General features: G+C 46.1%; 1 protein-coding gene across 1 annotated transcript in view; it reads right to left on the reverse strand.

Moving 5' to 3' along the window:
• Positions 1–339: 339 nt before the first annotated feature.
• LOC309556697 (uncharacterized protein) overlaps positions 340–14,662 on the reverse strand; it is a 36,166-nt gene continuing 21,843 nt past the window's right edge. The window contains exon 5 of the mRNA XM_082259160.1: positions 340–931. Coding sequence (XP_082115286.1) covers positions 681–931 — 251 coding nt within the window. The 3' untranslated portion in view covers positions 340–680. The remainder of the gene's footprint in view (positions 932–14,662) is intronic.

Below are 14,662 nucleotides of genomic sequence, written 5' to 3' on the forward strand. Positions count from 1 at the left end.
AGTCCAGTGCATTTTTTTTTTCTGCATCAAAAACACAGACAGTAGGTTACATAGAGTTTAATGGAAAAGTTCACACCAGTGCAGTGCTGGTGCTGCCACCCCCTACACAGCTGTGTATCGTTTGCACATTTATCATTTGTTTATTAATTATTATTACAGGTACTTCTATAGTGCCATCAATTTACGCAGTGCTTTACATATACAATATATTGTACATTTACATCAGTCCTTGCCCTCAAGGAGCTTACAATCGAAGGTCCCTAATTCACATTCCTACATACACCTACTAAGGCCAATTTAGACTGGAGCCAATTATCCTACCAGCTTGTCTTTGGAGTACACAGAGGAAACCCACATAGGCACCGGGAGTATGGCAATACAATTGATACAAATAGATTTTGTTGATTACAGATGCCCATGAGATGATGGTTGACTAAAGTCCAAAGTTGTCACATCTTTGGGAAGTGGCAGTCACCCCGGGATAACAGCCATTGGTATAACCTTCAAACAAATAGGCTTGACTCACTTAGCCTTTTGCATACTAGAGATAAGGCCAGCAACGGCTCTCCAGTCCTCTGTTGTATGAACATGGAGGCTTGGATAATACCGGCGAGCATCTCCACTGTGGTGGCCAGTTCTGGCCTGCATATCAAGCTGCAATCTAGCATTCACAGTCACCATTAGCCAATTTGCGGGCACTTTGGGGGTGTATTTCTTTCAGTCCGTTGTTCCATTTCCAATTTACCCTTCTTATAGGCCAGCTGTAGTTTCTGTAGTCCCCTCGCCATAAATGCTGCCCGTTCATCTCCTCCAAATTCTACAATCCACTTCCTGAGCTCTGAGTCCGAAGAGTGCGAGAGCTGTATGCCAGCACACCTCAGTCCTGAAGGATAAGGTAGAGGGAGCGCGGGAGGACGGGGCATCTTTATTTCTGGAGACAGCAAAAGAAAAGACCACAGTTATTGACAGGATATGATACTGAGCAATACATCAATCTGGATTTAGTTTAATTTACCCAAATGTACTACACTATGAGAGGCTTTCTTGTTTGATTCCATATGTTTCGCCTTTTCTGCTGAGCGGATTCGGCCGGTATTAAGAGAACCAACACCAACCTTGTTTGATGACAGGCCTGTTATTTCTTTCCATCTGGTAAGCAGGTTGGATCACACTTGTCTATGAAAACGGACTGTTATTTGAGCGCCGCATGCAAATCCTTTTTGTTTTTAATACATCATTGAAGCTGGATTGGGTGCTGGGGGTTTGGTGTAGAGATGTTAGAATTTTGTGCTGATACTTTCAGCGCCAATAATGTAATCATGACATTGTTTGGGTTACAGTAAGGGGATAGATTTTATGAGCCTAAATCGAAGTTCTAGGCAAAAAGCTAAGATACATATAAAAGGGACCTGTTTTATCCACCCCACACTCCGAAAGATATGGGTTTCTGTCCTTCCAGTTGTCACGCTTACCCCAAACCCTAGTGGTCAGACACTATGACTGGCTACTGTGTTCTCCACCTATAGCAGCCCCCTTTCCCATAAGGCAAGCAGGCCTATGGATACTCAGTTGCCCCCAGGACTTATACACAATGCTACTGTGCCTGACCGCTATGCCAGGACATGCGTGAACTGAGCAAAGCAAACAGGTACTTGCGGTTGGCAGACAGGCAGAATGGTTCAATAACAGTCCGGATAAAAGGCAGGCAGAGTTCAGAGAATAGTCGTTACCGTTATTCCGATCCGAGGTCATACACAGGGAAATCCAATCTAGCAGAGCAGACAGACAGGGAGCTTGATCAGATATTACACACGTTATCACACTCTGTCACAAGTATAGGACTAAAGGTTTGTCTGACTTATATCAGGTTTTGTCTCCACCCAAAGACTGGCAACATTAATCCCCAGACCGACAAGTAGAATGCCATAGTCAAAACCAGGATGCTGGTATGAGGAGCAGGAGCGCTGACACCAGTTTACAGATTTATACAGTCCACCCAGATAGCAAAGTTAGATTGGTGACCTCACCTTTCTCTGCAGCAGTTATGCAATCCAGCCTGGTCACCTTCCTACCCCCAGCCTGTAATTGCACAGTGAATGCATAACTAAACTCAAGAACAAAAATGTAATATATTATAGCTTACAGTCATTAGATGTGGTGGCTGCATTTGTTTCTTTTTTTCCAGCTAAGTGCAGAAAATGTCTGCTAATATTACCTGGTGTAGCACCCTACAGGTGGGTGCTAGGTAAATGTATAGTGGGCCTTGTCTGCCTAACAGCAGGGCTGTGATTTGTTAGCTAGGGTGTCATGGCTTCCAGATGTACCTGCTGATGGGAGAAGTATCCTCACTGGCTCCTGTGAGAGGCTTCTCATAGGGCAGTGTGCAGTGTGGGAAGCCCAATCAGGGGACACATTCCAGCTTGTAACTACCCCAGAAGGCAGATTATGCTGCAAAGGATTCTGGGAGTGGGTATAGGTTTGGGGGGAAGTGCGTGGCACAGTGTCTTTGGCGGGAGCAGAGTCCCAGGAAGAAGAGTGCGGCTGTCTCTCCTCCTGTCTGAGGAAGGTGGATGTCTCTGGGTGTCGCCTGAGTGTCCAGAGCATACGGAGTGAGCTGAGGGGATCCGGTGCGCCGAGAGCCTGCGGAGAGCGAGAGGGGTCCAGTCCCAGGAAAGCCTACACAGGTCATGAGTACTGCGGATTGCCCCTGGGGCAGTGCTGTATCTTGGCCTAGGCCAACAAGGCCCAGGCCTAGGGCAGCACTTTGCAGGGGGGCAGCAAACACAAGTCCAAATATCTTATAAGAAAGAAGTAATCTTACTAATCCAGTGACATAAGGCTGTACTAATGGGCACTGATAAGGCTGGAATGATGGCCACAGGTGAGGTGGCACTGATAAGCTGCAGTGATAAGGCAGAACTGAAATGCTGCATTAATGGGCACTGATATGCTGCACTGATGGGCACTTATAGGCTGCACTGATGGCCACTAATAGGCTGCTCTGATGGCCACTGATGAGGCAGCAATGGTGGGTACTGATAAAGTGCACTGATGGGCACTAATGAGCCTGCACTGATAAGGCAGCACTTATATGCTGCACAGATGGGCACTGATAAGGCTGCACTGATGGGCATGAGGCGGTACTGATAAGCTTCACTGATGGGGCTGCACTGATATGCTGTCCTGATGGGCACTGATGTGTTGCACTTATGGGCACTAATAGGCTGTCCTGATGGCCAATGATGAGGCGGGACTGATACGCTGCACTGATATAGCAGCACTGATGGGCACTGATATCATGCACTTATAGGCTGCACTGGTGGCCACTGATGGGGCTGTACTGATGACAACTGATGGGCATTGATAAGGTTGCACTGATGAGGCTGCACTGATGGGCACTGATAGACTGTGGTTGTGGTCTGTGGTTTACAGATGACAGGGCTGGTGATAAACAGGAAGGGGTGTGGCCTTTATAGGAAGGGATGGGTCATATTTAAATGATGGGGTGCACAAGTTTAGTCAGGCCTAGGGCAGCACAAAACCTAAATACACCACTGCCCTGGGGGTCTGCCTGAAGTTAGAGGGGACCACTCCGGAAGAGGTTCTGGAATCCAGTGTCAGCTAGCTGTAAAGGAGGTACCTAGGTTGAGGTCCCTGAAGCTACAGAGGGGGTACAGAGTCAGTGGACCCTGAAGAGTTCAAGGTTAAAAGGGGGCACCTGCAGTTGGGCCCTGAATTGTACAGAGTGTGACAGTTAAAGTTACAGCCATACAGAATTCTACAACATACTACCTCAAGCCAAGCAAAAAAGCGGGAAAAGTATTTAGTGACTTTTGCAGTACAACAGTGTCAGAAATTCTACAGTTCTCAGTCCTGTATCTTCTGGACTACAAGTCAAGGATTCAGCACTTCCATTGTTCTAAAGAGTGTTCTCAGTGTTAGTGAGCGTTGGCTGGCGCCGGCTGGCGTCTAGGAAGCGCCAACGGGCATTTCTCAGAAACAAAGTCCCAAGTGTAATTAGTTGGAGCCTAAAGGAGTATCCCACTCATTCCCTTCTCCCATCCCCTTAAATTCAATAAAAACCACAAACAAAGATGCCGGATTTGTCGCTGCTTCAGTTCTCACACCCAGGCACTCAGCTCACATGGGCTGGAGAGGTTACCGGTGCTGATGGCAGACCCACATCAGGCCATAGGCCTGGAAAACTTGCTACACTTGTCAAATCCTGTGAGCTGCAATGAAAGTTATCTTCCCTCCTAGCTATCTTCTGTAAACTACCAGTTGCCTGGCCCCAAGGGAATGGCAGGGATAAGGACATGTTTGTATGTAGGCAGGTGCAGTCTGCTTCCTCCACTGTAGGTGGCGGCCCACCTAGAGCAGCATTACAGCCTGGCAAGGAAGTCAAGGGAAACTTGGTTTCTCTGGGGTTTCCTGGTTCCTGGAGGCAGCGTTCTGGTTGGGTATGCAAAATCCAGGTGACTCTTGGCAGCCATCTTGGGTCAGCAGAGTATTTTTAAGTCCCTGCTCCGCAGGTTTTGGTGTGCATTCACGTGTGGGTAGTGTAGGAACAGGTTCCCTGTCTGTCAGGGACAGTACTATCGGCAGGGAGAAGTTCCAGATGAGAAGAGAAAGCTTAGGGTCCTCAATTGCCTTGGACTTTTTCCCCTTTGGGTACAAGACAGCCATCCTGTCCCACCAGGCAGACACTGCCAGTTTGGCTGATACCTGCTCCGCTACACGCTGTTGGTATTCGTGAGTTCTCCTAGTTGGGTCCTCTACCATCGGGTTTGTTGTGAACTGTTTGCCTTGATTACAATACAAGTTCTGCCTTTTCTGCAATACAAGATCTGCCTGTGCTACAAGACAAGCTTTACTGATTACACCAGGACTGTGTGTGAATTATTACCGCCGCACCACGCTGCACCCACCCACATGTAGTCCATACAAGAAGAGCAGTCTAGGGTGACAACCATGGTTTCTCCGTATACACAGTGGAGGAATGAGGTAGCCACCCAGAGCCAAAGCTTATTAGTTTTCTCCAGCTTTTGTAATCCCCCTGTAGGGCCTAGAGCTTGAAGGCTTCAAAGTGTCTTGGTGGGATGAAGCCTTCAATCCTGGTATGGGTCTGCCTGGAGCCTGCAAGGCGTGTGAGTGCACAGGTGTGCAGACTCGTTATAAGCCAAGTCTGATCATAGCTCAAGGGTCCCATTTTGAGACGGAGTCCTGTCAGTAGAGAGCTGTGTGCTCCAGGCTGCAGGAACATGTGTTCCTGCCAGAAGACTGCACCCCATGTTGGGGGACAGCTGTGCAAGTCAAGGAGACTGAGAAAGCTGAGGCATCTAGGGAACTCAGGGGGCTGGAGGGAGTCCATTAGTCTCAGAAGTAGTGTTATAACCCATGTGCCAGGTGCCCCCCCATATTGAGAGCCCAAGTAGTGGGCCTGTGTAGCAGGGTGCTACATCGGTTCCAGCTGAGTGAGCCTAGCGGAGTTGGGTGAGACAGATCTAAGAGACCAAAGTAAAGAGAGCAGCGGCACTGCTGGAAAGAGAGCCAGGTGACTCAGCATTAGACACGTGTGATTTGTTACAAACAGACAATATTTTTGTTATTTAGAGATTCGGATGTATAACGAAATTAACGAACTTAATTCGTATTTATTGGTTTAATTCGGATGACATGATATAAACGTTTGAGCCTTTTGTTAATGTTTGAAGCATTCGAAATAACATAAAGATATACCGATTCATCCGAACTGATTAGGATCCGATTAATTTTTATGTTGCATTAACATTTTTCATTATTATAAAATAAAATGCACTACATATGAAATGGAAACAAACTGCAATAAATACAGTACGTAAGGTATAAAAGTTAAAAAGGATGATGATTCTGAAATTTTGTGTCTGGGTTGGATGGAGGTGGATCCATCAGAATCTCCGAATCATAACATAACGAATAAATCTGAATTTCGTTTCATTCCTTCCATTCAGATGCACGTGACTCCAGTCAATATCGTCCAATCAGCTTAATCCATTTATCTTTGTAAGTTGGACTAGTAGGGATGACTTAGCATGCATAAGTAATTTCTGTCAGAAACATGTAGAGCTCCTGATCCTTGATAGCTGCTGGTCTCGTTCCAGGAATCTGGTTTTGGCTGTGATACAGTACATTCTCCCTGTCTGTCCACCTGCAAGGTGATTGATGTGGCCAATCTCTGGGTGGAGACCAAACCTGATTTAAGCCAGCCAAGCCTGCAGTTTCATGCTCATGGTAGGTACCATGTGCTCAAGCTCACTGCTTGTCTTTCCTGCTCGGCTGTCTGGATTCCCTTGTTGACATCCTCAGATCGGATATTGACTGTTCTCTGAACTCTGCTTGTCTTTTGACTAAGGATTTCACCCTGACTATTTTGAACTCTGCCAGCCTTGTACCTGGACTGTCATTAAACTACTTTGCCTATTTGCCAACCGCAGGTACCTGTTTGCTGTTCTCAGTTCACGCTTGCCCCGCTGTGGCAGGCAGGCACTATAGCATTGTGTATAAGTCCTGGGGGCAGCCGAGTACCAGTAGGCCTGCTTGCCTTATGGGAAATGGGGCTGCTATAGGTGAAGAACACAGAAGCCAGCTATAGTGTCTGACCACCTGCATTAGGGGTAAGTGTGAATATTTCCTGAAATAACAAATTAAAGTATTACTAAACCCACAAAAGTAAAACCAGTCTGTCTATGCAGTAAAGCATGCTTGTTATACTCACTGTGGACCCTAAGGGGTTAATCCTCTGCATTGTGTAAAAAGGCGGTCCTCAATCCATCTGATAGTACAGAGCCTTAGGGGCAAGCTGCAAATGCTCGGTTTGGTGTGTAATGCTGGAGAGTTTTTTTTTTTCTTGGGAAGGTGCATGTGATCGGCATAGAGCCAATTAGCACTGTCCAGAGAGAGGGTCAGGGGTCCTGTAGCCTCATTAGGACAATTAGGGGAGGAGGAAAACTACAAGCTTTAACCAGACAATAAAAGAAGTAACCAAACTGCTATATACTGCTCATGAGAAAAGCTATTTAGCGGTATATATTTACTAAAATAATTGCATTTCCATGTTCTGTGTACCGTGGGAGACCAGATATAGTGAATGCAGGCTCCTTGGTTTAGTACAACTTTAACACGTTAAAAAGGAATATAGCCAATCTTCTGAAATAACTTCTGAAAATACGAATCGATTCAGAGCATCAAATATATGAAATGATTTAGAATATATGAAACAAATTCCAAAAACAAATCATTCTAACATAATGAGTATGACGAAACAAAATTATTTACGTAATGAGTTAATCCGAAACGAAATGTGGTATTTTTTTCGTAGTTCACATCTCTACTCTGCATTTTCTGTTATGTTTTTCTGTGCGAAACTGAAATTCCCTGCGTGGGAAACCAAGGTTTCGTTTTCAATAAAATTTGGCCAGGAGGTCTTGAACCACAGTTTCCTGACTTGCATTTACCACACCTGTACCACATGAGCTATACATCCACCATATGACAATATGCTTAAGGCAGTCACTATGGCTATGAACCTGGGATAAGGCTGTATACAGTTACTTTGGCTATGAACCTGGAAGGATGCTGTATACAGTCAGTATGGATATGGACCTGGCAGGATGCTGTATACAGCCAGTATGGATATGGACCTGGAAGGATGCTGTATAAAGTTACTATGGCTATGAACCTGGAAGGATGCTGTATACAGTCAGTATGGATATGGACCTGGAAGGATGCTGTATACAGTCAGTATGGATATGGACCTGGAAGGATGCTGTATACAGTCAGTATGGATATGGACCTGGAAGGATGCTGTATACAATCAGAATGGATATGGACCTGGAAGGATGCTGTATACAGTCAGTATGGATATGGACCTGGAAGGATGCTGTATACAGTCAGTATAGATATGGACCTGGAAGGATGCTGTATACAGCCAGTATGGATATGGACCTGGAAGGATGCTGTATACAGCCAGTATGGATATGAACCTGGGAGGATGCTGTATACAGTCAGTATGGATATGGACCTGGAAGGATGCTGTATACAGTCAGTATGGATATGGACCTGGGAGGATGTTGTATACAGTCAGTATGAATATGGACCTGGAAGGATGCTGTATACAGTCAGTATAGATATGGACCTGGGAGGATGTTGTATACAGTCAGTATGGATATGGACCTGGAAGGATGCTGTATACAGTCAGTATAGATATGGACCTGGGAGGATGTTGTATACAGTCAGTATGGATATGGACCTGGAAGGAAGCTGTATACAGTCAGTATGGATATGTACCTGGAAGGATGCTGTATACAGTCAGTATGGGTATGGACCTGGAAGGATGCTGTATACAGTCAGTATGGATATGGACCTGGAAGGATGCTGTATACAATCAGTATGGATATGGACCTGGAAGGATGCTGTATACAGTCAGTATGGATATGGACCTGGAAGGATGCTGTATACAGTCAGTATAGATATGGACCTGGGAGGATGTTGTATACAGTCAGTATGGATATGGACCTGGAAGGATGCTGTATACAGTCAGTATGGATATGGACCTGAAAGGATGCTGTATACAGTCAGTATGGATATGGACCTGGAAGGATGCTGTATACAGTCAGTATGGATATGGACCTGGGAGGATGTTGTATACAGTCAGTATGGATATGGACCTGGAAGGATGCTGTATACAGTCAGTATAGATATGGACCTGGAAGGATGTGGTATACAGCCAGTATGGATATGGACCTGGGAGGATGTTGTATACAGTCAGTATGGATATGGACCTGGAAGGATGCTGTATACAATCAGTATGGATATGGACCTGGAAGGATGCTGTATACAGTCAGTATAGATATGGACCTGGGAGGATGTTGTATACAGTCAGTATGGATATGGACCTGGAAGGATGCTGTATACAGTCAGTATGGATATGTACCTGGAAGGATGCTGTATACAGCCAGTATGGATATGGACCTGGAAGGATGCTGTATACAGTCAGTATGGATATGGACCTGGAAGGATGCTGTATACAGCCAGTATGGATATGGACCTGGAAGGATGCTGTATACAATCAGTATGGATATGGACCTGGAAGGATGCTGTATACAGTCAGTATAGATATGGACCTGGGAGGATGTTGTATACAGTCAGTATGGATATGGACCTGGAAGGATGCTGTATACAGTCAGTATGGATATGTACCTGGAAGGATGCTGTATACAGCCAGTATGGATATGGACCTGGAAGGATGCTGTATACAGTCAGTATGGATATGGACCTGGGAGGATGTTGTATACAGTCAGTATGGATATGGACCTGGAAGGATGCTGTATACAGTCAGTATGGATATGGACCTGGAAGGATGCTGTATACAGACAGTATAGATATGGACCTGGGAGGATGTTGTATACAGTCAGTATGGATATGGACCTGGAAGGATGCTGTATAAAGTCAGTATGGATATGTACCTGGAAGGATGCTGTATACAGCCAGTATGGATATGGACCTGGAAGGATGCTGTATACAGTCAGTATGGATATGGACCTGGAAGGATGCTGTATACAGTCAGTATGGATATGGACCTGGAAGGATGCTGTATACAGTCAGTATGGATATGGACCTGGGAGGATGTTGTATACAGTCAGTATGGATATGGACCTGGAAGGATGCTGTATACAGTCAGTATAAATATGGACCTGGGAGGATGTTGTATACAGTCAGTATGGATATGGACCTGGAAGGATGCTGTATACAGTCAGTATGGATATGTACCTGGAAGGATGTGGTATACAGCCAGTATGGATATGAACCTGGGAGGATGCTGTATACAGTCAGTATGGATATGGACCTGGGAGGATTGTGTATACAGTCAGTATAGATATGGACCTGGGAGGATTCTGTATACAGTCAGTATGGATGTGTACCTGGAAGGATGCTGTATACAGTCAGTATGGATATGGACCTGGAAGGATGCTGTATACAGCCAGTATGGATATGGACCTGGAAGGATGCTGTATACAGCCAGTATGGATGTGTACCTGGGAGGATGCTGTATACAGTCAGTATGGATATGGACCTGGAAGGATGCTGTATACAGCCAGTATGGATATGGACCTGGAAGGATGCTGTATACAGCCAGTATGGATATGGACCTGGAAGGATGCTGTATACAGCCAGTATGGATATGGACCTGGAAGGATGCTGTATACAGCCAGTATGGATGTGTACCTGGAAGGATGCTGTATACAGTCAGTATGGATGTGTACCTGGAAGGATGCTGTATACAGCCAGTATGGATGTGTACCTGGAAGGATGCTGTATACAGTCAGTATGGATGTGTACCTGGAAGGATGCTGTATACAGTCAGTATAGATATGGACCTGGAAGGATGCTGTATACAGTCAGTATGGATATTGACCTGGAAGGATGCTGTATACAGTCAGTATGGATATGGACCTGGAAGGATGCTGTATACAGCCAGTATGGATATGGACCTGGAAGGATGTTGTATACAGCCAGTATGGATGTGTACCTGGGAGGATGCTGTATACAGACAGTATGGATATGGACCTGGAAGGATGCTGTATACAGCCAGTATGGATATGGACCTGGAAGGATGTTGTATACAGCCAGTATGGATGTGTACCTGGGAGGATGCTGTATACAGTCAGTATAGATATGGACCTGGAAGGATGCTGTATACAGTCAGTATAGATATGGACCTGGGAGGATGTTGTATACAGTCAGTATGGATATGGACCTGGAAGGATGCTGTATACAGTCAGTATGGATATGTACCTGGAAGGATGTGGTATACAGCCAGTATGGATATGAACCTGGGAGGATGCTGTATACAGTCAGTATGGATATGGACCTGGGAGGATTCTGTATACAGTCAGTATGGATGTGTACCTGGAAGGATGCTGTATACAGTCAGTATGGATATGGACCTGGGAGGATGCTGTATACAGTCAGTATGGATATGGACCTGGAAGGATGCTGTATACAGCCAGTATGGATATGGACCTGGAAGGATGCTGTATACAGCCAGTATGGATGTGTACCTGGGAGGATGCTGTATACAGTCAGTATGGATATGGACCTGGAAGGATGCTGTATACAGCCAGTATGGATATGGACCTGGAAGGATGCTGTATACAGCCAGTATGGATATGGACCTGGAAGGATGCTGTATACAGCCAGTATGGATATGGACCTGGAAGGATGCTGTATACAGCCAGTATGGATGTGTACCTGGAAGGATGCTGTATACAGTCAGTATGGATGTGTACCTGGAAGGATGCTGTATACAGCCAGTATGGATGTGTACCTGGAAGGATGCTGTATACAGTCAGTATGGATGTGTACCTGGAAGGATGCTGTATACAGTCAGTATAGATATGGACCTGGAAGGATGCTGTATACAGTCAGTATGGATATTGACCTGGAAGGATGCTGTATACAGTCAGTATGGATATGGACCTGGAAGGATGCTGTATACAGCCAGTATGGATATGGACCTGGAAGGATGTTGTATACAGCCAGTATGGATGTGTACCTGGGAGGATGCTGTATACAGACAGTATGGATATGGACCTGGAAGGATGCTGTATACAGCCAGTATGGATATGGACCTGGAAGGATGTTGTATACAGCCAGTATGGATGTGTACCTGGGAGGATGCTGTATACAGTCAGTATAGATATGGACCTGGAAGGATGCTGTATACAGTCAGTATAGATATGGACCTGGAAGGATGCTGTATACAGACAGTATGGATATGGACCTGGAAGGATGCTGCAGACAGTCAGTACTGATAAGAACCTGGGACGGATTCTGTTCCGATCAGCAGGGATCTGTCATTTGATCCCCTGCTGATGAGAGCAGAGCGGGTGGATGGCACATTTCTGCAGAGGGGACATGGACGGAGCCCGCTCTGCTCTAAGGGCAGCCAGGCATAACTGACTCTGCTGTCAATTTTACACCCATCTACCTCTGATCTGCTTCACCTAAACAGAAGAGGATAGACTCCCATTTTTTTTTTAGTGGTCCTGATCAAACCCTAAGGGAGGGGGTGTAAACGCACGCTAGTCCATTTGCACCCACCTGTCTATAGAAATGCATGGACCTTCCGATCAGGTCTCCCTGAAAAACTGGCAAGTGGACCTAATTGGAACGGCCATGTGAAAGAGGCCTAAGTGCCGGTTCACACTATGTTGTGTGGGAACCGCATCATTTTAAACAGGAAACAGTATTCACAAATCAGGATTTGTGAATACTGGCTTTTAAATTCGGCACCTTTAGCCGCCGAGTAACCCGGCCGTGACGTCATCACGTAACTCCTGGGTTACCAAATCGGAGACCCGATCAAAGCCGAATCTGGCCTTGTTCGGGACTCCAACCAGCCGGCGGATGTGTCGGCTAATTGCTCGGGTATCTTGGTGGGACGGGAAACCTGGGTAGAGCCGTGGAGGGTGGCGGGAAGGGGGGCATCCCCTCCCGCTTGCTGGGGTAACGGCCGAGCAGCTCCTGAGCCGCATTGGCTGTTATCACTTGGAAGCCGACTGCCGGCTCTAAAAGTCTGCAGGCATCATCCTGGTACAAGCACTTCTCTGAACCGACGTAGGGCTACGTTGATTCGCGGGAAGTGGTTAATTGGTTTTTAACCACTTTACCACCGGAGGATTTTGCTGTCTTACGTCTGGGCCACTTCTTGTGATTCGTCACTGTGCGACTTTAACTGACAATTGCGCGGTCGTGCGACGCCGTACCCAAATGAAATTGACGTCCTTTTTTCCCCACAAACAGAGCTTTCTTTTGGTGGTATTTGATCACCTGTGCGATTTTTACTTTTTGCGCTATAAACAAAAAAAAAAAAGCGTAAAGTTTGAAAAAACAACAATATTTTTCACATTTTTTTTATATGAAATTCCCCCCCCCCAAAAAATGTAAAAATCTAATTTTTTTTAAATTTTTGGCCAATTTGTTTTCTGCTACCTATGTTTGGTAAAAAAAAAAAAATCGCAATAAGCGTATTTTGATTGGTTTGCGCAAAAGTTATTGCGTTTACTAACTAAGGGAAAGATTTATGTCATTTTTGGTGTTTTTTTTTTTTTAATGAGTAATGGCGGCGATCTGCAATTTTTTTTTGCGGGACTGCGACATTGCGGCGGACAGATCGGACCCCTGACTAAAATTTTTGACACTTTTGGGGGTACCAGTGACATTACTGCAGTAATCAGTGCTATAAATATGCACTGTTACTGTAAAAATGACACTGGCAGGGAAGGGGTTAATTTTATTGGAGAGGGAGGGGTTAATGTATGCCTGGTGCTTACTGACATGTGTGGGGGGGAGGTGACTGAGTGACACAAGGACAGATCGCAGGTTCAGCTATGCTGAACCCTGCAATCTGACCCTGCCTGTCACTTCAGAGATCCGCCCGCTTGTGTTTACACAAGCGGGTGGATCTCCACACTAGTTTCCCCGGCAATCGGGGAAGAGCAGCGGCGATCGCCGCTGCTCCTCCCCTGGCCCGACTCCCGCTGTGACTGAATACAGTGGGAGCGAGCCTTCGGCGGCGCGCACGCGCCGCCTAGAAGGGGGAGTGTCTCCGTTCGTAGTACTACGTCATCAGACCTACAAGAGCCACTTTGCCGCAGTACAGCTCCGGTGAACAGACGGCAAGTGGTTAATCTATTACATATTGAGAGATCATTTTAATTAATAATTTATGCTTAAAAAACAAAACAAATCTGAAAAAAAAAAAAAAAAAAAGATTCCTTAAAGTGATGTATTTTTCATTTCCTAATATAACCATAAAACCCAACAGCAAAGGAGGGAAATAAAAGAAAACATGATGAAAACCTAGGAGGAAGTCAGCGGGGTTGGCGCTCTATTAGCGGGTGCTGTGTTTCTTGTGTTTGAGATAAAAGTTCAGAAAAGACAGTAAAGGCACAGTGGTGTCTCTTCAGGACGTACATGGAAAGTCGCAGGACTGCGGCATAGCTGGTGGTCTGCTGATTGCAGAGTTCACACCATCACACAGAAATCATTATCACTGTGCGGTGTCTGCATGGATCTCCTGGGGATCCCTACCTCCTCCTGGGTCTGCTGACATGTATTTACCGCCAGCTCATCTTCTGCTTCTACCCAGTGGTGTATTTTGGTTTTGTGCTGCCCTAGGCAAGACTAAAATTGGGTGCCCCCCCCTCCTCCTATGTTAATTTGCCCCACCCCTTTCTCTTTAACGGATGTGACTCCCTCCAAAATTGAAGGACTCCAAGTCCCAGCAAGGACCCCTGAGATCTCACGAGAGAAGGTAGTGTGAGAGAGAGAGAGAGAGAGAGAGGGTGGTGGGAGAGAGAGAGAGAGAGAGAGAGAGAGAGAGAGAGAGAGAGAGAGGATGAGAGAGAGGGAGGGAGGATGAGAGAGAGAGAGGGGGGATAAGAGAGAGGGAGGATGAGAGAGGGAGGATCAGAGAGAGAGAGAGAGAGAGGGAGGATGAGAGAGAGAGAGAGGGAGGGAGGATGAGAGAGAGGGAGGGTGAGAGAGAGAGAGAGGGGGATGAGAGAGAGGGAGGGTGAGAGAGAGAGAGAGGGAGGATCAGAGAGAGAGAGAGAGAGAG

Source organism: Pelophylax lessonae, assembly GCF_965119305.1.
Source record: "Pelophylax lessonae genome assembly, chromosome: 5".
NCBI classification, from domain to species: Eukaryota; Metazoa; Chordata; class Amphibia; order Anura; family Ranidae; genus Pelophylax; species Pelophylax lessonae.